The 25,777-nt window shown below is 45.7% G+C and overlaps 1 protein-coding gene across 7 annotated transcripts in view; it reads right to left on the bottom strand.

The window, feature by feature from the left end:
- LOC137436347 (coiled-coil domain-containing protein 85C) overlaps positions 1 to 25,777 on the bottom strand; it is a 189,302-nt gene that overhangs the window by 137,008 nt on the left and 26,517 nt on the right. For 6 of the 7 annotated variants that reach the window (XM_068130042.2, XM_068130039.2, XM_068130045.2 and 3 more), the window contains exon 2: positions 5,745 to 5,827. In XM_068130042.2, coding sequence (XP_067986143.2) covers positions 5,745 to 5,827 — 83 coding nt within the window. The remainder of the gene's footprint in view (positions 1 to 5,744; positions 5,828 to 25,777) is intronic. The other variant, XM_068130040.2, reaches the window with a different exon arrangement.

The following is a 25,777-nucleotide window of genomic DNA, read 5'->3' as shown; positions in this document are numbered from 1 at the left end:
CCAAGACTTCCAGGAAAGAAGTTGGAATTTCAAACAAGGTGGATCTGGGGTGAATTAGTGGGGGTAGAAAAGATCAAGGTTTTGGATGGGGGAAGATAAGAGATGGTGGTGAACAGCTGTTTTGAAGACCTGGAGGGAGGAGTGTGATTGAAGTGAGTGTGGGAGTTTGTTCCAGAGGTGGGAGAAAAGAGGAATGAAAGAGTGAAGGTGAGCAGAGAGCCGAGATTTCGGCAGTTTAACCATCAGAGGGTGGCTGGCAGATCTTGTGCGACCTGTAGGAATATTTGGGGGACAGAGCACAGAGAGAGCTGGGGGAGCAAGGCCGGAGAGGAGTCGGTAGAAGACAGAAAGACCACCTACCTACCTGCGGTGAGTGAGTGAAAGGCCCTCAGAGATAGCTTCATCGCGGGAGATTCCAATGATTCTGAAAGCTTTGGATTCAACAGCGTGAAGCCGAGCCAGGTGTGAGGCAGGAGCACCAGCCCATAGGGGAGAACAGTATTCCATTGAGCTGTGGATGAAAGCCTTGTATGTGGTGAGAAGCTCAGGTGTGCCTAGGAAGGACTTCGCACGACGGAGGATGCCCAGTCGGCGACTGGCTTTGGAGGCCAGCTTGGAAATGTGGTTTTCCCAAGAAAGATCATGGCAGATGGTGAGACCCAAAAGCTTGAGCGACAGAACTTCTTGGAGAGGATTGTTGAGAAAGTAGATGGGAGGGTTGTCCAGTCGATCTTTTCGGAGAGACATAGTAAGAGTGTGAGATTTGTCAGGATTGAAAGACATGTTCCACATGTTTGACCAGTCTGTGATTTTGTCCAGGTCTTCAGAGAGTGAGGAGGCTGCAGACTGCCGATCTGAGGGAAGAGGAATGGAGCGGCAGAGAGTGGAGTCATCAGCAAAGAGATACAGAGGATTTTCCAGAGAGTCGGAGAGATCATTGATAAAGACCAGAAAAAGCACAGGGCCCAGCACACTGCCTTGGGGAACTCCAGCCTGAACGGGAAGGGGAGATGAGAGAAATCCATTCAGGGCCACACGTTGACTACGACCAGAGAGGAAGTCCGCAAGCCATGCATGGAGATTTCCATGGATACCATAGGAGGAGAGTTTGGTGAGCAGAGCTGGGTGCCAGACCGTATCGAAGGCACGTGATATGTCAAGGGAGACAGCTCTGATTTCCTGTTTGGCATTGAGGACCTCCATCCATTGTTGAGACAGCAGAAGCAGCATGTCCAGAGTAGAGTGACCTGGTCTGAAACCAAATTGATGATCAGAGATCAAGCCATTGGAGAAGAGGAAAGATTTCATATCCGAAGCAATGATGGATTCCATGACTTTGCTGATAATTGGGAGCAGGCTGATTGGTCTGTAGTTGCAAGGATCTGTTTTTGCACCTTTTTTGTGTAAAGCGGTAATGTTTGCTGATTTCCAGGATGCTGGCAGATGACCTTGAGCAAAAGATAGGGTGAAAAGAACAGAAAGAGGGTGAGATAGAGCGGCAGAGCAGGATTTTCGGACCCGTGGGCTGATGCCATCTGGTCCAGTTGCAGAATCAGAGTCGAGGTTTGACAAAAACTCCTCCACCTTGTCAGGAGAGAAGGTCACAGAGTCCAGGAGCAGTTTGGTTCGACTGGGAAAGGTGGGAACAGAGAGAGATGGGTTTGGGACTAAGGATTTTGAGGCAAACACAGAGTTGAGGCATTCGGCTTTGTCACGTGCGATGTCAACTGTGTGGCCATTTGAGGTAAGGGAGGGGATGGAGGGGGAACAAACACCAGAAACGGATTTGACCAGATGCCACCAGGATTTGGAGGAAGGAGACAGGTTTGAGAGTTCATTCTTGAGTGAGGAGAGATAGTGCTTCCTGGCACTCCTGAGGGTAGACACACACTTGTTCCGAGCTTGGTGGAAGGAACTGAGATTTCCTTCAGTTGGATTAGCCTTCCAAGAGGCAAAGGCAAGTTGTTTCAGGGCAACTGCCTCACCACAAGATTCAGTGTACCATGGACGGGAGGAAGGGTAAGACAACTGAAGGCGAGATGGGATAAATCTGTGCATGAGAGAGATCAGTTTGCTTTGGAAGAATTCCCAGGAAGAATTGATGTCAGAGGCAGTGGAGATGGGAGACCAATCCAGACGATTGATGGCTGCTTGAAGACCGTCCCAGTCGGCCTGAGTGAAATGCCAGACTCGTCGACGCTGAGGAGGCTCTCTGAGAATGGCCAGAGAGATGTCCACTTTGACAAGCACATGATCAGAAGAACCGATTGGAGCAGAAGAAGAGCAGCAGACATTAGCAGGGAAGTTAGTCATCACCAAGTCTAGAAGAGAAGATACTCCATTGGCTGAGATCCGGGTCGGGAAATTGACAGATTGTGTCAATCCCAGTGAGTCACAGAAGTCCTTTGCTGAGGTGCCATGACTGGTGAGAGAGGAACCCACACCCAACCAGGTGGCATGATGACAATTGAAGTCACCACATATGAGGAAGAGAGAGTTGGGATGAGTGGATAGAAGTTGGTCCATGTTGTCAGACAGTGAAATGTAGATGGAGTCATCACTGTTTGGGGGACGGTACAGAACACATATGAACAAAAGGTGGGAGCGGAGAGGAAGCCGTCGCCAGAGGTACTCCTGGGGGTGAGGAGGAGAGAGGGCAGTGCAAGGAGAGTGAGGAAGAGAGTTTTTGATAAAGATAGCCACCCCACCAAGGCGTTCAGAATCATTGGAATCTCCCGCGATGAAGCTAACTCCAAGGGTCTTTCACTCACTCACCGCAGGCAGGTTGGTGGTCTTTCCGTCTTCTACCGACTCCTCTCTGACCTTGCCCCCCCCCCCCCAGCTCTCTCTAGGCTCTGTCCCCGAAATATTCCTACAGGTCGCACAAGATCTGCCAGTAACCCTCTGATGGTTAAACTGCCAAAATCAAGACTCTCTGCTCACATTCACTCCTTCATGCCTCTTTTCTCCCACCTCTGGAACAAACTCCCTCACTCTCTTCAATCCCACTCCACCCTCCAGGTCTTTAAAACAGCTGTTCACCACCATCTCTTATCTTCCCCCATCCAAAACCTTGATCTTTACTACCCCCGCCAATTTCACCCCAAATCCACTTTTTTGAAATACCAACTTCTGTCCTGGAAGTCCTTGTGTTTTATACTTCTCCCACTCCCCCCCCCCCCACCCCCTTCCCACACCTCCTCCCCCCAAGCCCTCTCCCTCCCACACATCTCCCTGCTCTCAAATGTTGTGTTTGTGTGCTTCCCCTTCTCTCTCCATCTTGCCTTCCGCTCCCTCTTTTTATATATTTTGTTTGGCTGGTGTTGGCTTAGCGGTTAGGGTGCCGGCTTGGGATCCTAGGATCCTGGGTTCGAATCCCGGTCGATCGCTGAATTAACGCCAGGGGGGTTGACTCAGCCTGTCATCCTTCGGAGGTCGGCAAATTGAGTATCAGCTTGCTGGGATGAATGATCACGGTGTGTACCCCGATTTAGAATAGGTACACCGTATCCCTGCGCATCGTAAGAGCATGACCAAGGGTTGGCGTCAGGAAGGGCATCCGGCCATAAAAACATTGCCTCAAACAGGGAACCATGATTGTCATGGGGCCCGCAAGGCTAACCCCCGCTCTAGCGGGGAAAATGGCCTTAAAACGATCATTCATATATTCATTTGTCTGTTTGATTTGTTTGTGAAATAAATGTTAGCTCTTTCACGATCCTCGATTCTGTATACAAGAAAAAAAAAGAAAAAAAAAGATATGCTCGAGTGTTATATTTCAGAGGCTGTCAATGCCAACACGCGTTGGTTTACCTGGTGAGGCTACTTTTATATGTCCAAAGATCACATCCTGAAACAACCCTTCAGACCCGAGTTTTGGACATTTTGGACATGAATGGTTGTCCAACAAATCTGAATACATCAAGTGATCCTTCTGGGTGATCAGCATCGGAAGTCGAAAACTAGGAGGTCAATTTGAATACATCAAGTGAATCTTGAGTAATCAGCATCGCAAGTCGTAAACTAGGAGGTCAATTTGAATACATCAAGTGAATCTTGAGTAATCAGCATCGCAAGTCATAAACTAGGAGGTCAATTTGAATACATCAAGTGAATCTTGAGTAATCAGCATCGAAAGTCGTAAACTAGGTCAATTAGAATACATCAAGTGAATCTTGAGTAATCATCATCGCAAGTCGTAAACTAGAAAGTCAATTTGAATACATCAAGTTAATCTTGAGTAATCAGCATCGCAAGTCGTAAACTAGAAAGTCAATTAGAATACATCAAGTTAATCTTGAGTAATCAGCATCGCAAGTCGTAAACTAGAAAGTCAATTTGAATACATCAAGTTAATCTTGAGTAATCAGCATCGCAAGTCGTAAACTAGAAAGTCAATTTGAATACATCAAGTTAATCTTGAGTCATCAGCATCGGAAGTCGTAAACTAGAAGGTCAATTTGAATACATCAAGTGAATCTTGAGTCATCAGCATCGGAAGTCGTAAACTAGAAAGTCAATTTGAATACATCAAGTTAATCTTGAGTCATCAGCATCGGAAGTCGTAAACTAGAAGGTCAATTTGAATACATCAAGTTAATCTTGAGTCATCAGCATCGGAAGTCGTAAACTAGAAGGTCAATTTGAATACATCAAGTTAATCTTGAGTCATCAGCATCGGAAGTCGTAAACTAGAAAGTCAATTTGAATACATCAAGTGAATCTTGAGTCATCAGCATCGGAAGTCGTAAACTAGAAGGTCAATTTGAATACATCAAGTGAATCTTGAGTCATCAGCATCGGAAGTCGTAAACTAGAAGGTCAATTTGAATACATCAAGTGAATCTTGAGTCATCAGCATCGGAAGTCGAAAACTAGGAGCAGACAAACAAAAACACAAACGCACAAATGAAAAATCACTCAGAGCGACACTTGTCAAAAGAGAACAAAGTAGATGGTACTCGGTAGAGCATCCTTTTGACCTCACAAATATTTGGTGGTTGAATTCAGTTTGCTGATATGAAAATCCTAATCAAATTTCAAGTCAATTGGATGAAAATTGAGGATTTTAGAAATTTGAAAAGGTCGTTGACGTTTTGGCCTATGTTGACCTTTTGGCCAATGTTGATCTCACAAATAGTTGGTGGTTGAATTCAGTTAGCTGATATGTAAATCCCATTCAAATTTCAAGCCAATCAGATGAAAGTTGAGAGTTTTAGAAATTTGAAAACAAAGTGGTTGACCTTTGGCCTACGTTGACCTTTTGATCTTTTGAGCTCAAATATATATATAGGATTTTGTTGGACCACAACTCCACCATTTGGTGAGGTTTCGTGAAGATCGGTTTAAAATTGTGACCTGTCGGCAAGTATAAGTGAGCAGACAGACAAACACACACACACACAAACCGGAGTGATCAACATACTTGTCAAAATCTCTTTTTTTTGCCAAGTAACAAACGGACTCAAATGCAATACCCTCTCCTCTGGCGAGGGTAACAAGGTCAATTTGAATACATCAAGTGAACATTGAGTGATCAGCTAAGAGATCAATTTGAAGTAATCCACTGGGAATGGACCTACAATGGGATTTGATCATTTCTTTATTGGCGAAAGCCAATGCCATAGCCATGATTGTGAGGTGGTGGCTCGTTTAGCGAAAACTTCCCCACCACAAGCATATGCAAACCATCATTAGGAAAAGACAAGAGTGACCGGTGACAAAAGGAAAGCAGAAAGTCAGACCTGCAGGACATTCTTGTACTTATCTTCAAGTTGTCTGACTTGCGTTTCGAGCTGTCTGATGTATGCAGCGGGATTTTCAGCTGCTGAGAATGAACAAAATAGGATCAGTTGGGGTTGGTGGGAAGAAAATAATTGGGGAGCAACAACGAAGTAAGAGGGGTTTTGGAGGAGGGAAGAATTAAAAGAATTGTAAATGTAATATAGAAAAAAAAAATGGAAAGTCCTTCAAAATGAAAAAACCAGATGAGCGGCAGAAAAGAGAACGGTCAATAAAACTCATCCGGAATCCACAGGACATGTTTACAAAGCAAATGAGCAACGATGCAGGTACGATGCACGAATATGGAATCCACAGGACATGTTTACAAAGCAAATGAGCAACTGTGCAGGTACGATGCACGAATCCGGAGTCCACAGGACATGCTTACAAAGCAAACAAGAAAGAGCAATCGGAGATTGCAGACCCTCACCAGGACGTTTTTTCAGTGTTTTTTTTTAAGGCTTTTGAGTTAAAAGAAAAATGGCGGCCAAACCACCGATGACATCATCATTTTTTTCTCCACCAATTTATCCCGAGATGATGCTCAAGAAATTTCATTTTGATCGGATGAAGTTTTGTACTTGTCAAAATGATGACGTCATAATGGAGGCACCTACGACATCATCATTAACATATGTTATTCCACATGGAGAGTTCCTTACAAGGAGCAATGTCTCAATTCTTTCGATGCAGCACTTTTGGAGATATAGAGGTGCAATTTTTTTCGGTTTTTCCAAGATGGCGGCTGAACCACGTGACCGATGATGTCACAAAAAAAATTTCTCCACCAATTTATCCCTAGATGACGCTCAAGAAATTTCATCTTCACCGGATGAAATTTTGTACTTGTCGAATTATGACGTCATAATGGAGGCACCTATGACATCATCATCAACATATTTTATTCCCCCATGGAGAGTTCTTTACAATGAGCCATGTCTCAATTTTTTTTACTCAGATTTTTCGGAGATATAGAGTTGCAAGGTTTTTTTGGTTTTTCCAAAATGGTGCCCGTACCACGTGACCATTGACGTAATGTTGATCTCCAAAGTAGTTGGTGGTTGAATTCAGTTCGCTGATATGTAAATCTGATTCAAATTTCAAGTCAATCAGTTGAAAATTGAGGATTTTAGATATTTGAAAAAAGTGGTTGACCTTTGGCTTATATTGACCTTTTGACCTCAAAAATATATAGGATTTTGTCGGACCACAAACTCTACCATTTGGTGAAGTTTCGTGAAGATCGGTTTAAAATTGTGACCTGTAGGCAAGTATAAGTGAGCGGACAGACAAACACACACACACACAAACCGGAGTGATCAACATACTTGTCAAAATTTCTTTTTTTTTGCCAAGTAACAAACGGACTCAAATGCAATACCCTCTAATGAGCAACTATGCAAATACGATGCACGAATCCAGAATCCACAGGACATGTTTACAAAGCAAATTAGCAACGACTGTATATGCGGGAACGATGCAGGTACGATGCAGGTATGGAGGCACCTACGATGCGTGACATGAACCAGCCAAAATTATAAGGAGGCTTCCTGGAGTATGAAGTCATCTCTATAAAAGGGAATTATTTAATTGTTAATGAGCAAATTTGTCATCTAATCTGACCGAGAAAAAAACAACACATATACACAATTAATATTAAGTTTGTGTTGATGGTCATAATTTTTCCCGATCAAATGGTGGTTGAGTAGAACTCTGCTGAATTTCATTCCATCATTTGCAACACAAGGTTTTTTTTTTGTATACTGAATCGAGGCTCGTGAAAGAGCTAACATTTACTTCACAAACAAATCAACCAGACAAACAAAATATATAAAAAGAGGGAGCGGAAAACAAGATGGGGAGAGAAGGGGAAGCACACAAACACAACATCCGAGAGCAGGGAGATGTGTGGAAGGGAGAGGGCTTGGGGGGGGGGGGGAGGAGGCGTGGGAAGGGGGGGGGGGGGGGGAGGGAGAAGTATAAAACACAAGGACACCAAGGACTTAAATCCTTGGTAAATTTAATAATTATAGGTAAATTATAGGTAAATTTAATACAATCGAGAGTTCAAAAATCTTTAAAACAGCAGCAGTTAACGCAGCAGTTAACGTTTTTTTTTTGTTTATTTTTTTTTTTAAACAGCAGCAGTTAACCTGGCTCGGCTTCACGCTGTTGAATCCAAAGCTTTCAAAATCATTGGAATCTCCCGCGATGGAGCTATCTCTGAGGGCCTTTCACTCACTCACCGCAGGCAGGTAGGTGGTCTTTCTGTCTTCTACCGACTCCTCTCCGGCCTTGCTCCCCCAGCTCTCTCTGTGCTCTGTCCCCCAAATATTCCTACAGGTCGCACAAGATCTGCCAGCAACCCTCTGATGGTTAAACTGCCGAAATCTCGGCTCTCTGCTCACCTTCACTCTTTCATTCCTCTTTTCTCCCGCCTCTGGAACAAACTCCCACACTCCCTTCAATCCCTCTCCTCCCTCCAGGTCTTTAAAACAGCTGTTCACCACCATCTCTTATCTTCCCCCATCCAAAACCTTGATCTTTTCTACCCCCACTAATTCACCCCAGATCCACCTTGTTTGAAATTCCAACTTCTTTCCTGGAAATCCTGGCAGTGTCCATATGTTTTATACCTCTCCCACCGCCCCCTTCCCATGCCCCCCCCCCCCCAAAGCCCTCTCCCTCCCACAGATCTCTCGATGTCTCCATGTCTCTCGGTCCCTGCTCTCAAATGTTGTGTTTGTGTCCTTCCCCCTCTCTCCCCATCTTGTCTACCGCTCCCGATGTTTATTTGTTTTATGTGTCGGTTTGTCTTTCTGTGTGATTAATGTTCGCTCTTTCACGAGCCTCGATCTTGTATACAAAAAAAAAAAAAAAAAAAAAAAAGTTAAATTAGAACGCATAACTACGTCACAGTGACCATCAGGTTCCGTCAGGTCCGTCAGGATACCTTTTGTATCACACTCATAGGCCGCATATGGAGGCACACCTGAACCAAAATCGAATCGGCTTGTTGTTGTCACACTCCCAAAAATCACTTTAAAATCCGGATCTCGATCAAAATCGAATCATTTCGTCCTTGTCACAAACCCACAACCAGTCCACAGAATTTCGTCCAAATGTGCCGACAAGCTATTGAGAAATCCTGTTCACAGAGAAACAAACAAACACACAGACAGACTATAAATCACTCAGAGCGACACTTGACAAAACATAACAAATCAAACACTGTTGCAGCGAATCCGACACTGTCAGGGCTGTAAAATACGAGGCAGAGGTACTCACTTACCTGTGTATTTCCTGTTGCACAGAATCAGATTTTAAAAAAATGAGTGAACAAAATCCTTTTGCAATCGTGTCTGATGCGTTTGTCTGAAATGCACTAATCTAATCTCAGGGGTCAAAAAACTGTTATTTTGGCTCCAGCATCCTTCGTTTGCAAGATATCGGCCAAATACGTTTTAAACATTAGTCATTGGCATTCAACCATTCAAGACATACATTCAAGACATACATTCAATGCAAACATTCAATGCAAACATTCAATGCAAACATTCAATGCATACATTCAATGCATACATTAAATACATACATTAAATACATACATTCAATACATACATTCAATACACACATTGAATACACACATTAAATACATACATTCAATACATACATTCAATACATACATTCAATGCAAACAATCAATGCAAACATTCAATACAAACATTCAATGCAAACATTCAATGCAAACATTCAATGCATACATTCAATGCATACATTCAATACATACATTCAATACATACATTCAATACACACATTAAATACATACATTCAATACATACATTCAATACATATGGGTTGTAAGCCAACCACAGGCGCCAGCTGAAGCAACCAAAACTGATTGTGGTGTGGTGCTGACCGGGCCGACGGGGTGTGGTGCTGAATGGGCCGACGTGGTGTGGTGCTGAATGGGCCGACGTGGTGTGGTGCTGAACGGGACGACGTGGTGTGGTGCTGACCGGGCCGACATGGTGTGGTGCTGACCGGGCTGACGTGGTGTGGTGCTGACCGGGCCGCCGTGGCATGGTGCTGACTGTGGTGGAGAAGGTGAAAGGATTTTGGAGTTTGCTGATGGAGCTGATTTGTAATACTCAGTTCCAGAAAGAGGAGAATAAGCTTGTTACATACAAGTCAGGTGGGTCGACGACAACCGTTGACTACCTGATGGTGCGTAGGCGAGATAGGGGGCACCTCCGGGACACAAAGGTGATCCCGGGGGAGGAGGCTGTTTCACAGCACCACTTGGTTGTCTGCGACATAAGGGTGAAAGGTGCGAGGAGAGCTCGGCGGGTGAAGTAGCAACCGAGAATGAAGGTGTGGAGGTTGAAAGAGGTGACAGTAAGGGAGGCATTAAAAGAGAGGCTGAGTAGGGTAGAGGATGATGTGGTTGAGCTTGAAAGTGGTTGGATGCCAATGAAAGCTAGTCTGTTGGGAGCCGTTGGTGAGGTATGTGGATGGACAAAAGGACCACCGAGGCACTCGGAAACATGGTGGTGGGATGATGAAGTTGGAAAGAGGATTGACGAGAAGAGGAAGAAGTTCAAGGCGTGGCAGAAGGCGAAGGGTGCGGGAGTAGAAACAGCAGAGCATGAAAATTATAAGGCAGCCAAGAAGGCTGCAAAGAAAGAGGTAGCAAAGGCACAGGAGGCATGTAGGAAAATGTTCGGAGAACGCTTGGATTCGGAAGAGGATCAGAGAGCAGTATTCAGGATTGCAAAGCAGATAGCGAAAGAGAGGTGTGATGTGATGGGGGTGAGTTGCTTGAAGGATGAAGTGGGACAAATCGTTGTGGACCCAGATGGAATTAAAGGCAGATGGAAAAGATATATGGAAATGCTGTTGAATACAGAGAATGAATGGGATGGCAACATCGAGAGTATCCCAGTTTTAGGACCGGCAGAGAAGATAACTGAGAAGGAAGTTGAGGAAGCGATAAAAGCAATGAAGAGTGGAAAAGCGGGAGGGCCGACGGGAGTTGTTGGAGATATGTTGAAGGCAGCAGGAAGTTGGGGTGTGAAGAGAATGACAGAGATCTGTAATCTGGTGGTGAAAGAAGGCCGCATTCCAGTGGATTGGGAACTGAGTACCCTCGTCCCTCTATACAAGGGGAAAGGTGACCCTCTAGAGTGTGGCTCGTACCGAGCGATAAAGTTATTGGAGCATGGAATGAAGGTATTGGAAAGGGTGTTGGAGAGGAGGATAAGGAAGAAAGTGAAGATCGACGAAATGCAGTTTGGATTTATGCCAGGAAGAGGAACGACAGACGTGCTTTTCATTGTGAGGCAGTTGCAGGAGAAGTACATGGAGAAGAGGAAGAAGTTGTTTCTTGGGTTTGTTGATCTGGAGAAAGCATTCGATAGGGTTCCACGCAAAGTATTGACATGGGCAATGAGGAAGTTAGGAGTGGAGGAATGGTTGATCAGAGTAGTGATGGCAATGTACAAAAGAGCGCGCACAGCTGTAAGGACGAAGGACGGGAACAGTGGTGAGTTTGAGGTGAAGGTGGGAGTGCATCAGGGGTCGGTACTAAGTCCACTACTATTTGTAGCTGTGATGGAGGTGCTGGCTCAGAACGTAAAGGAGGGTTTCCCGTGGGAGTTGTTGTATGCAGATGATCTGGTGTTGATTGTGGAAAGTATGGATGGACTGAAGGAAAAGATGAACAAGTGGAAGGAATGTATGGAGACAAAAGGTCTGAAGGTGACTATCGGAAAGACGAAGGTGATGGCAAGTGGTAAAGCATGTGGTGAGGTGGAAAGAACTGGGAAGTGGCCCTGTGCTGTGTGTAGGAAGGGTGTCGGAGTGAACTCCATTCAATGTACAATGTGCGCTGAGTGGGTTCATCAAAAATGTCGTGGTCTGAGAGGGTCATTAACCAGTGTGGCAGCTACATGCAAATGTAAGATGTGCACAGAGGGAGCTGCAGATGGAGGAAATGTTGAGTTGGATCTTGGAGACGGCGTGAAGCTGGAAGGTGTGAAATCATTTTGCTACCTCGGAGACATGCTGAATGGAGAAGGTGGATCAGACTCGGCAACGGTTGCTCGAGTGAGATGTGCATGGAAGAGGTTTCGCGAACTGAGTGGCGTGCTGATGAGGAGGGGAGTGTCGTTGAAGCTGAAGGGAAAGGTGTATGCTGCATGTGTGAGAAGTGTTATGATTTATGGGAGCGAGACATGGGTAATGAACGTCGAGCAGCAACGAAGGTTGGAAAGGGTGGAAATGCGAATGGTTCGATGGATGTGCGGAGTATCGTTGAGAGAGAGGAAGGCAAATGATGAATTGCGAAAAATGATGGGAATAGAGCCTGTGATTGATGCTGTGAAGAGGAACAGGTTGAGATGGTTTGGTCATGTGTTGAGGAAGGATGAAAGTGACTGGTTGAGAAGAGTGATGGAAATGAATGTAGAAGGAAGTAGAGGACGGGGAAGACCGAGAAAGACTTGGCTAAAGATGGTGGAAAAAGAAATGTGGGCAAGGGGGTTAACAAGGAGAGATGCAGAAAATAGGGCAAGATGGAGAAGATTGTCATGGGGACCGCAAGGCTAACCCCCGCTCTAGCAGGGAAAATGGCCTTAAAATGCATGTTGTTGTTGTTTGTTGTTGTATTCAATACATACATTCAATGCAAACATTCAATACAAACATTCAATACAAACATTCAATACAAACATTCAATACAAACATTCAATGCAAACATTCAATGCAAACATTCAATGCATACATTCAATGCATACTGTTACAGACGCGGCTTAGATGTTATTTACCGAGCGGTTTGGTATGACCACGTCTGCACAAGTTACCCGATTATACCCGAACGTTGACTAATCGCGCTACGCTAGATCAATGAAGGAAAAGACACAGGGCTGGGATTAAAATGACACGACACCAGGGATACGGTTCTCAAGACCTCCGGAGGAGATTATATTAGGGCGGAAGGTCAGATTACAGGGATGAGAGGTACAGCATAGTAAGATAGGCACTTAATTACGGTCTTATATTAACCCCAACAGACGACAGATAAACGGGACAAAAGGCTGACTCACACGGGGATTGATGGCAAGGAAAGCGGGTATCGATGGCTCAAGGTGCACTCTTGGCTCAAGGACAGGGTACTGTACGGTCCAGTAGATGCAGGGAGGTCACAGCGCTCGGAGGTCACGACTGGTACTTCCTCTTCAAGCTCGGGGCGCATCTGACGTCACGTCCGGTACGTGGCCGCGTATATCCGGCGGGGAGTGACACGCCCTCGGCTCGTTAGCTCCGCCCCAGATGGAATCGGCTCGTTGCTTCTCATTGGGTGCGTGCGGGGGGGTTACCGGCTCCACCCTTGACGAGGGGCTGACAGGGAGCCCCTTCGTGGTAACCCCGTGGAGCGCATGGTCATGGCGGCTAACCGAGCCGGTGTGAGGACGCACACTCCCCCCGCGCGCCGTTGTTGTAGTTGTTGTTGTAGCTGTAGTTGTTGTTGTTGCTGTAGTTGTTGTTGTTGTTGTTGTTGTTGTTTGGGGAAGAAGATGGGAGGAGGTAAGGGAAGGTCCTAAACTCACTACTGGTGCCATATAATCACATTCTGGTGCAACGAAGAGTCAGAATTAATGGAAACGAGTCCTTAACTGACATAGACTAAGAATAACTAGCAAGATGTCCGAAAGTTGTCTACGTGAGATGCGGTGGACCTGGGCACGACATTTAATGGGGGAAAAGGGGGAAGGTCGGTTCTACAGAGTGTTGTTTACAGACAATGGGACTAGGGAATGGGGGATTGGGGATAGTTGGGGAGTATTGGGGAAATAGGGGAATATTTACAAGCGGATATGGAGGCCAAATTCCATATTCGCAACAATACATTCAATGCATACATTCAATGCATACATTCAATGCATACATTCAATGCATACATTCAATACATACATTCAATACATACAGTCAAAACATACATTCAATACAAACATTCAATACATACATTCAATACAACCATTCAATACAACCATTCAATGCAAACATTCAATGCAAACAGTCAATACAAACAGTCAATACAAACAGTCAATACAATCATTCAATGCAAACATTCAATGCAATCATTCAATGCAATCATTCAATACAATCATTCAATACAATCATTCAATGCAATCATTCAATGCAAACATTCAATGCAAACATTCAATGCAAACATTCAATGCAAACATTCAATGCATCTATCTATTAATTCCAGTAATCTCTGTTTGTACGTTTGTACGTTTGTTTGTCTGTGACCGCTGTTTCTCGACAACCACGGGTCCGATATACTTTTAACTTGCCAGGTATATTGCTGGGGACCCGAGGATGTGCCTTTTCAAGGTTTCATATTAATCGGACAATTACTTACCGAGCTATGTCCAAAAAACGATTCAACCAATCAGAGAGCAGCGAACTATCGCGTGTGCCGAACGTGGCGGACACACTCTGCCTCGGATGGCACATTTGAGAGCGTATTCATTTATTTCACGTTTGCAAACTATGTTGGCATTAAACTATGTTTTAAAACTAATAAAAACGAATTTGCGATTCATTCGCTTTCCTGCGCGTTTGTGCACGCGATGGCGATTTCTTTACCAAATTCCGGAAGCCGTTCGCTTTGGACCAAACCATTTCATGTAAATAGAGGAGGGTGATATAATTTTAGATATAGATATAGTACGGGCAATGCCCTAGTACATTCAATGCAAACATTCAATACACACATTCAATACACACATTCAATACACACATTCAATACACACATCCAATACATACATCCGATACATACATTCGATACATACATTCGATGCATACATTCGATGCATACATTCGATGCATACATTCGATGCAAACATTCAATGCAAACAGTCAATGCAAACAGTCAATACAAACAGCCAATACAAACAGTCAATACAAACAGTCAATACAAACAGTCAATACAAACAGTCAATACAAACAGTCAATACAAACAGTCAATACAAACAGTCAATACAAACAGTCAATACAAACAGTCAATACAAACAGTCAATGCAAACATTCAATGCAAACATTCAATACAAAGATTCAATGCAAACATTCAATGCAAACATTCAATACAAACATTCAATACATACATTCAATACATACATTGAATACATACATTCAATACATACATTCAATACATACATTCAATACATACATTCAATACATACATTCAATACAAACATTCAATGCAAACATTCAATGCAAACATTCAATGCAAACATTCAATGCAAACATTCAATGCAAATATTCAATGCAAATATTCAATGCAAATATTCAATGCAAATATTCAATGCAAACATTCAATACAATCATTCAATACAAACGTTCAATGCAAACATTCAATACAAACATTCATTGCAAACATTCAATGCAAACATTCAATGCAAACATGCAATACATATTGTCGTGTCGACCCTGTAGTGAACACCTCAGTGTGACGGATGGCCAAAACAGGCTTTACACCGAGGCGTTTAAACCGAACCTGGTGGGATTATCTCTTTGGCGTGCGTGGGGGAGGACCCGAGGTCTTACCTGAACGGGTGGCCGCGACGGGAGTTTATTCCTCACCCCACAAACGAATAAACGAACAAGACAAGCACGACTAAGAAACGCAATCAATGCGGGGTTTATTTAAATAATGCAAAGTAACAGGGTAGGTGAGGAAAACTAAAAGTTCTAAATGAGGGTCCCTCCACACGGACCCAAAGACACGAACAAGGGAAAAATAACGAAAATAAATGTTCAGTGTCGTGCAGCCCGTCAGCTCCGGTCTCAACGAGGGTTTGGTGTGGTTCACAGGTCCGCGTCCCTGGGTGTGAAAACACGCTTTGGCACGGAGTCGCTTCCACAGCCGCCAGCCGGTGCGAGGCAAACAGGCAAGAGATGCTCCCTCGGTCCTTCTCGTTCGGCTGCACCGAGCTCCGACCGTCTCTTAGGTGCACCCTACACGAAGCGGGGTGCACCTTAGGTGTAGAGATTGAATGTCACGCTGTAGGAACCAAAGCTTTTCATTATCTCCCACAATGAAGCCGATTCTGAGGGCCTTTCTGTCTCTACCGCCTCCTCTCCGGCCTAGCTCTCCCCTGCTCTGTCCCCCAAATATTCCTTCAGTATGCACAATATCTGCCAGCAACCCTCTTTTGCTTAAATTACCAAAATCAAGACTCTCTATTCACCTTCACTCTTTCATTCCTCTTTACTCCCGCCTCTGGAACAAACTCCCACACTCTCTTCAATCCCACTCCTCCCTCGCTCCAGGTCTTCAAAAGAGTTGTTCACTGTCAAAACATGTCTTCCCCCATCCAAAACCTTGATCTTTTCTACCCCCGTTAATAAACCCCAAATCCACCTCTTTCAATCTCCGACTTCATTCCTGAAATTCATAGTTGTATCAATTTGTTTTATAGTGTCCCCCTCCCCCCCCCCCCCCTCTCAGCCATGTCCCTTCCATAGATCTACCGATGTCCTTGTTCTCTCTTGTTGTTGTGCTTGTGTGCTTCCCTCTCTCTCCCGCTGGACCCGTTCGCAGACCCTGATGAGATCCCACCAGTGATCGGAGCAAAGTACACACACACACCCCATTATTTTCCAGTTTATTCTTCCCTTCGTCCGTGTTCCAGTCTGGTGTGGGGGACATCCCGTTTAGGACTTTAGTTTCACCGTTGCGTTTCTCTTGTTATTGGTATTTTCTTTTAATAAATCCTTTTGTTATTTACCTTGTACATTCTAGTTCCCGTCATTGTTCGAGTTATTTTCTTTGCAGGCTTTGGGACTGCCGGCGGGATCGACAGGTAAGACCCTTCATCCCTCCCCCTTTTCTTTCTTCCTCCGGCACAGATATATAACGTCCACATTTGAACTGAACGCCCAGGAGTAACGCTCGATTGCTTTCCATGACTCTCCTGGTGTTAACTGAGAGCAGTCACATGACAATATGTTAGCTCTTACACGAGCCTAGACTTTGTATACAAAAAATAAAATAAAAATAAATAAAAAGTGCCACACGATCGCGTCCTCCTTCGTCGGCGACCAGGCAAGAAGAGACAAAGAGCAAACAACCAGGCAAGAGAGACCGCCCCGACCAAAACCAGAACAAAAAAAAAGCGATTCAGGCAGAATATTTCTCCTTATCCTTTCCAGCCAGAGCTGCCTGACATCACATCACCAACCGCCGAGCGCGATTGAATCACCCCATTATTCCTCAACCACTCACAAAGCTCAGGGCGTGTTTTCATTTTACATGCGTCATCGAGGAGGAGCCTAGTCCTTCATCGAGAAGGTTCGCTTGACGTCGGTTGTAGGAGGGGCGGGGTTTAGTCCTATCGGGCAGCTATGGGATTTTTGCTAGCGCTCTCGGTGTTGTGGGTGAATGGAGCATTCGTGGCATGGCTTTTTGATGAACATAAAAATGAAGGGCAAAATTACAAGAGGCCTTTACACACAGGGGAATTATTACCCAAAAGCCCTACCTAAATAACACAACTACACTCCTCCATGTGGAGACACATAAACGCTCTTATCCGGACAGTCGGCTTAAGTTAATTTACATCAAGGTGGGTTCTTCTTCTTCGCAACACTCAGAGCATACTAATCTACACATTCTGAACTTCATTAAGGTATTTCATCCATACCACAAAAACATAACAATACATTCAATACAAACATTCAATACAAACATTCAATACATACGCTTAGTAAATCCGATGCTTTGACATCATATGTTCAAATTATAAAGTTGTTCAAAATTGAATGGAAAGAATTTTAGCGTCAACCAATTTGGCATCAACTTTGTTCCGGAGAGGCTAACCCCCGGTCTTGCAGGGAAAATGGCCTTAAAATGCCTGTTGTTGTTGTTTTTGTTGTTGTTTGTTCCAGAGTTATCGCCCAAAATGTGTTTTACGTTTTTGAATGTCACGTCATAACATATCGATTGATTTTCGTGAAACAGTGGCGGATGTTGCAGGGGTGGCACCTACAATCTGCCAAAGTTTCAGAACGGTAAGTTGAGTGGTTTGGGCTGTAGGTGAGTGAACAGAAAAACAAAATGAAAAAAAAATATCACTCAGAGCGACACTTGGAAAAACGGAGCAAAGTCGAACTTCACTCGGTAAAGCGCATACCTCCACCAGACTGAACAGTTTACGTTTTACCTCCCACTCATAGGCCGGAACTGCACCAAAATGAAATTGGCTTGTTCTTCTTTTGTCACCCAACCAACTCGTCCACTTAGTTTTGTCACAACACCTCCAAAACTTCCTGATATATCATGATATACATATAGTTTTTGGCCCTATCTCAGAATTTTATAAATTATTCCTATATTGACCTTTTGACATCAAAATAGATGGGGGTTGAATTCAGTGACCTGATATGCAAATCCTCTTCAAATTTTAAGTCAATGGGATGAAAATTCGGGTTTTAGAAATTCCACCTAAGTTGTTGACCTTTTGGCCGATGTTGACTTTAAAAAAAATTGGTAGTTGTATTCAATGACCAAATGTGACAATTCTCTTCAAATTTCAAGTCAATCAGATAAAAATTGAGGATTTTAGAAATTTCACACATTATTGATCTTTGGTCTATGTTGACCTTTTGGCCTATGTTGAGCTCAAAAATAATTGTTTGAATTCAGTGACATGAGATGTAAATTCTCTTCAAAGTTCAAGTCAATCGGCTGAAAATCGAGGACTTTAGCAATTTGACAAAGTTGTTAACCTTTGGCCTATGTTGACCATTTGACGTCAAAATCAATCGGCTTCCTCCTTTTGACCAACTCCACCATGGGGTGAAGTTTCGTAAAAATCGGTTTAAAATGGTGACCTGTAGGAGATTGACAGACAGACTAATAAACAGACAAAGACAAGAATTAGATCATGCAGAGCAGGATATTTGCAAAATCCACCCACACCCAAACCCCATATTCAACTCCCCCAAAAGGAGTTGCCGTTGAGACATCAAATTGTCCATTTCATTGAGATTTTAAAAATGACGATCTTAATCAAAGCTCGGGTTAATCGGATGAAAATTGATGATTTTTCAGATGAAAATTGATGATTTTAGAGGCTTGACCTTGAGTTTATCTTTGGAAAGACGTGTTGGAGATCATTTTATTCCCCAGGTACGTCTCATTGGACTATTGAAGAGCGTTGGTTATTCTGTGTGCAGATGTGTGAATTACTGTCACCCTCATCATTGAAATAACTTTCTTCTCGACCCCAAACTCCGTCCACCTCAATTTGTCAGGAGGAAACTCTTGTGTTTCTGAGGCCATGTCTGCGGTTCGTTTGCTCCATCAGGCCCATCTTTGTATTTTCATATTGTCATAAATCACCATTGAAGCAGAGGCAGATGTACAGCAACAGCTCTGTGCAAACTTGCACCTCCCTGCGGCCGACATATTCCATACCAGAATGTCAGGCAATTAATTGCCCAACTGGCAAAAATGCCGACTCTGTTTTCAGTCCAACAACATCGTTCCCTCCAGCCACATCCTTTTGACGGTTATCGACATGTTTATAGCAATCCGATTTTGGAAATGACCTCCATTTTAAGACTACCACCGATGTGGCTATGACCTACGAGACAACTGGACAGTGGACAGGTACATATGAACTTTTCAGATAATGCAGGGGGTTTCAAAGAAATACTTGTGTGTTATGTGTTTGTTGGTCTTAAAATTAAAATGTATACTTACTTACAGATATCATTGACTCACTCAAGTGAGATACCCACCAGCTGACAATAAATACTGTCGTGCGAATCCCTCAAGGTTAACACCAGGGACCGCGGAAGACCGAACGGCTTTAATTGAGGCGATGACCAACTCGGATTCGGCTATAAAACGCGGTCGGGAGAAGTGCAGAGGAAGAGGCAGAAGTGCTTACCTATAGCGATCCAACCGCAGCTCAAATCCTGCAGGGGAATTAACTCAAAACGGGAATCCGGGGTAAAATGTACAAAAGGAAACACGTTTATTCTGGAACCCGAGAACAAGGCACGCGACGGTAAATAAATAATGATCCTACATTGGGATCCCACACACCGACTTCCAAATACGAGACAGGGGAAAATGAATTAACAAAAGAACAGGTTCGTCGTGGGTTTGTGTAATGTGGTGCGAGCTTATCTGTCCGTCGTCCAACGCGGCCCCGTCCGGCTCCAAGCTCCGGCGTGAGGGAACCCTCCGTCCGCCTCGCTCGCACGCTTTGCCAGGCCCCGCGCGGCCCGCACTTCTCCAAGCTCCGAGTCGATCGCACACGAGGCCTCAGCACCACACCAAACTCTGCGCAGATGGCGAACCAACGACCACCAGGACCTCTCAAGACGAAGAGCCAAGAGCCAAGAACGAACAACGACAAGCGAAGGACCAGCACGACAACACCAAGAGCAAAGCTTCCAGCACGAAGAAGAGAAGCGCAGAGACCAGAAGAAACCAAGAGACCAAGCACAGAGAGAGAGGGAGAGGGAGAGGGAGAGGGAGAGGGAGAGGGAGAGGGAGAGAATGAGGGAGAGAGAGAGAGAGAGAGAGAGAGAGAGAGAGAGAGAGAGAGAGATCTCCAATACGAAGGGGGTCCAGCGCGAAGAGCGAGCTAAGAGAGAGAGAGAATGTCGGCCAGCAAGCCCTTTTGTAACTTTTCCATGTGATGTCAGTTCTGGCGCGCCACCAACCAGAGCCTCGTAGCTTCCCGCCGTTTGCCGAACCTCCTCGCGCCTTCCGCTCTGATTCATTCCAGGTGCGCGCCTTCCGCGCCAACCAATCACAGTCCTCCTGGGAGTGGTTACAGCTCATCTCACGTGATGTTGCTAGGCCAGCTGGTGGTGTGGCTGGCGGCGGCCAGCCTGGCGGTGCCCCGATCTGTCTTCCTGCCGGTCTTCTTCCAAGGTCATTGTAAGGCGTAAGGGAAGGGAACTAATTAATGTTTGCACTAAGGACCTATCTAAGTGTTGATATGAGAGCGTTGCCATAAGGGACAAAGGAATGATTACCAGGTCCGACACACAGCGGTTTATCTTAGTCCCTACAACTATTTAACTGGTGCTAGGCTAACCCCCGCTCTAGCAGGGAAAATGGCCTTAAAATGCATGTTGTTGTTGTTATCTACTGTTACGTGGTCCTCCCGGTGACTACCTGGTCTCGGTGACCCCCGGACCGTGAGAGGAACTCCGCCAGAAAGATCTATGATTTATACGCTTTCGCAACGCAATCAATATGAATTCCAGTCAATAAGAAACCCCACACCAAGGATCCGGAGTAATCAATAATATATTCCCCAAGCAATCAACAACCATCAACAATCAATCACCAATATTACTAAGATGGCCATCTTATATATGTGTGTCCCCTTTCCCCACTCACGACCCCTTGGGTACTCACGACCCCTTGGGTCACTGTCCCTCACAATGTCTCTGGGCCCCTCCTGACCAAGATGAAGGTCGGCTTCTCCGCACACGGGCGGTTGAACGAACCCCGGGCGGACGTGCTCCAAATGTGCACGTCGCGTACCGGGGACAGCTGCTGCAGCGCACACCTCCTTGCCAAGCAACGGGGCAAAACCAAGCGCGGCTTGCAACGTGCGCGAGGCCCAAGGTGCGACCCGTACACGTCCTTGTAGACGGTGAGGCGAACTGTGCCGGACGCTTGGTTCCGTGCACGAACCCACGGCGACTTGACGTATAAATGGGTAATTACCCCGCGCAGGTAACTCCTTTCGCCAGACGGGCTTTCAAACGCAGCGTCTCCCACGCTGCTCAATATCGATACCGCTCGCGTCGGAGCTCGGCGAGGAAGAGAGGAAGAAGAATCGCCGCTTCTCCCGGACCTCGTGTCTTTTCTTCTTCCGTTTCCGGTCTCCTTTTCCCCAGAAGGGCTCCTGACCCTTTAATCACAACAACCTTTAATCAACTACACATTAATAAGCAAAGACCTGAATAGTAATTCACATAAATCCATAACACTCCCCCCCCCTTCAAGAAAGAAAGTTTGAACCCAGCGAAAACTTTCTTTGCCGGCCACCTTTGATAAACAAACCAGATAACTCACACCCCCCAAATCATCAGTTCCCCCCGGGCACAATTATCACTTTAAAATAAAGCAACAAAATTTCACAAAACCCCTAGGCTAATTCACTCTGGACCAAGCGTCAACCACTTCTAGTTTCTCTTGAATGATGGTTAAGAGGTGGTGACCAAAGCCCCAACGTTAAACCTCTCGATAGCACTTTTTCGGGAGGCCCAGCTGAGTATTCCCTACATGGACGCCTTAAGGAAGGAATGTGGAGTTCACGGTTAGTCCGGGGAGGAAAGTTCATTACATGGACGCCTTTAAGAACGTAGAGTTCACGGTTAGTCCGTGCAGGAAAGTTCCTACCTGGACGCCTTTAAGAACGTGGCGTTCACGGTTAGTCCGTGTAGGAGCCCCGGCTCGGCGGCTCCACCGTATATAGTGCTTCAACTTCTCCAGACTCCTAACAGTTACGGTGGGACCCCTTGTCCCAGCCGTTACCTGACTGACGGTCTCCTCCTCGGCCAGTGCTCTGACATTCATTCTTTCGGGAGGTGCCGTAACTCTGGGAGCCTCCATAGTAATATCGGCTGCTGCCAACCCCAAAACTACCGCCAAGTTGTCCTCTTCTGTAGACCTCTCAACGCCTACGAAATGCCTTCCCTACTGTTATGGTCCGACCCTCCAAATCCTTACCATTCCAATTCTTCTCTGCCTCTCTGGCGTCTCTTGTGTTTGCAAACGTGACAAAGCCGAACCCTCTTGACCGTTGCGTTTCCCTGTCTTTTACCACCCGCACTTCCACCAGCGGCCCATATCTGTTGAAGACAGAGGTCAGAACTTCTTCCTCTGTGTTGAAGTTCAGTCCCCCTACAAATAACTTGGAACTTTTGTCGCCATCCCGAGCTGGGGTGGTGTTATTTCCCCTGTGGGGCTCTTTACCCACCCTCGGGTTACCATAAATTTGCCCCCCGGCCAAATCATTCCCGATAATCACAGATACTCCCTCTACAGGAAGCATGGCTTGTAAACCGACGGTGACCGGTCCTGACACCAAATCGGATTCCAAATGGATGACATGAAGTGGGGCACTAACACAGCCACCGATCCCTTGTAACCGAACACTATCACCAGTTGCGGTACTCTTTGAAAATGGCAAAATGCCTTCAAGCATTAAGGATTGATGGGCACCTGTGTCCCTCAATACCCTAACAGGTCTTGGGTTAGTCAAGTCTCCCTTGAGTGAGACCAACCCCTCATAAATAAATGGTTGGTAACTCTTCTGTGGGCGATTTCTTACGCTTGCCATTGCATTCGGAGTGGTAATAGTCGGACTCCGCTCTGGGTTTTCCCTTTTCATGAGGTAACAACTGGACATCAAGTGTCCAGGTTTCTTGCAAAAAGCGCAAGTAGGCCCGGAGGAAAAACTCGTAGTCTGCCTCGGGCCCCCCGAAAAATAAGTTTGTCTTGGGCCCGTAGCCCCCTGATTTCGAACAGTTCGGGTATCAGCGTTGTCCCCATAATCATCTCGAGGCCGCCGCCATGTATTGTCGTTCTCCGCACCTGCTGTTCCACACCTCCCCTGCGGAGATCTAGGCGAGGAGTTAGGTTCGTGGACCCCTCTCCGGTGTGTTAAGGCATAATCATCTGCCATGGTGGCTGCGTCCCACAACTTCGGTACTTTCTTTTCCTGCAGGTACACTTTGATGTCCTCGTGGACACACTGTTGAAATTCCTCCACCAGCATCAGGTCACGCAATGCTTCGAAGTCGTTCCCGATTCCTTTTGACTCACACCACCGATCAAACATGTTTTCTTTCACTCTAGCAAACTCCACATGGGTCTCACTCTCCCTCTTCCTGGCATTCCTGAATTTTTGCCGGTAAGCTTCCAGAACCAACTCATAGGCTTTGAGGATGTGCTTCTTCAATACCTCATAATCTGCACATTGGTCCATTGGTAGCGCCGAATAAATCTCTTGAGCTTTACCCACCAGCACACTTTGCACTAGTATGGTCCAGGCCTCCTCCGGCCAGTTTAACTGTCGAGCCACTTTCTCAAAGTGTGGAAAAAATTGAGTGACTTCCATTTCACTGAAGGGTGGAACCAGCCTCACATGTCTGTCCACCTCCCAGGTGTTCTGGCTATGTGTCGGCCCAGTCAGCAAGGGTGGTACTTCTCCCCGTTCTCTCATTAAATCCAGCTCCTTGAATTTAATCTCTTGCTGAAGCGCCAGATCACGTTCCTTCAACTCCCTTTCGGCTTTTCTCTCCTCTGCTTCGAGTTCCCTGGCAGCTCTCCTCTCCTCTGCTTTTCTCCCTTCTAACCTTTCCTGGAGTTCTCGTTCCACTCTCCTTTCCTCTGCTTGTTTCTCTTCTCTCCTCTCTTCTGCTTTCCTTTCTTCTTCTGCTCTTTCCTTTTCTGCTTTCCTTTCTTCTTCTGCTCTCTCCTTTTCTGCTTTCCTTTCTTCTTCTGCTCTTTCCTTTTCTGCTTTCCTTTCTTCTTCTTTTAACCTTTCCTGGAGTTCTCGTTCCACTCTCCTTTCCTCTGCTTGTTTCTCTTCTCTCCTCTCTTCTGCTTTCCTTTCCTCTTCTTTGATCCGTTCCTGGCTCCGTAATTGCAACTCCAGTTTCCGGAGCTCAACGTCTTCTGGTTCTTCGGGTAGCCACTCCCAGGCTAACTCGTCCCATGTTCCTAATCCCACCATAGACTGTATCACCGTGGTCTGCAACTCTGCCTTCCTCAAATTAGTTCGGACCTCCAAGTTAAAATGTTTGGCCAATTTCAAGAGGTCCGCTTTTAGTAACGCTCGGAACTGTGCCTCACTAGGGGTTACCGCAAAGTTCTGTGCCACAAACGCCATGGTGACTACTGGTAACACCTGTTAACCTTCACCCCAGAAATTTCCAACAAAGAAAAGCAACAGTATTACTATTATTGCAATTTTTTTTTTTTTTTTTTTTTTGTTGTTGTTTTGTCGACAGAGCAAAACAATTTTAGGAACGTTGGAAAAGTTCCCACTCTTGGGAATTCTTTCCCAGACTAAAATTTAGAAAATTATATAGATCCCGGACGTAGACCCAATTGCGAATCCGCAAATCGTAATTTAGACAAGCCCCCAATTCTGTTACGTGGTCCTCCCGGTGACTACCTGGTCTCGGTGACCCCCGGACCGTGAGAGGAACTCCGCCAGAAAGGTCTATGATTTATACGCTTTCATAACGCAATCAATATGAATTCCAGTCAATAAGAAACCCCACACCAAGGATCCGGAGTAATCAATAATATATTCCCCAAGCAATCAACAACCATCAACAAATCAATCACCAATATTACTAAGATGGCCATCTTATATATGTGTGTCCCCTTTCCCCACTCACGACCCCTTGGGTACTCACGACCCCTTGGGTCACTGTCCCTCACAATGTCTCTGGGCCCCTCCTGACCAAGATGAAGGTCAGCTTCTCCGCACACGGGCGGTTGAACGAACCCCGGGCGGACGTGCTCCAAACGTGCACGTCGCGTACCGGGGACAGCTGCTGCAGCGCACACCTCCTTGCCAAGCAACGGGGCAAAACCAAGCGTGGCTTGCAACGCACGCGAGGCCCAAGGTGCGACCCGTACGCGTCCTTGTAGACGGTGAGGCGAACTGTGCCGGACGCTTGGTTCCGTGCACGAACCCACGGTGACTTGACGTATAAATGGGTAATTACCCCGCGCAGGTAACTCCTTTCGCCAGACGGGCTTTCAAACGCAGCGTCTCCCACGCTGCTCAATATCGATACCGCTCGCGTCGGAGCTCGGCGAGGAAGAGAGGAAGAAGAATCGCCGCTTCTCACGGACCTCGTGTCTTTTCTTCTTCCGTTTCCGGTCTCCTTTTCCCCAGAAGGGCTCGTGACCCTTTAATCA

This window comes from Myxine glutinosa, chromosome 11 (assembly GCF_964187855.1).
Source record: "Myxine glutinosa chromosome 11, kmMyxGlut1.1, whole genome shotgun sequence".
Lineage (NCBI taxonomy): Eukaryota > Metazoa > Chordata > Myxini > Myxiniformes > Myxinidae > Myxine > Myxine glutinosa.
The sequence above is the reverse complement of the archived record's forward strand: the minus strand, read 5'-3'. Positions and strand labels throughout refer to the sequence as shown.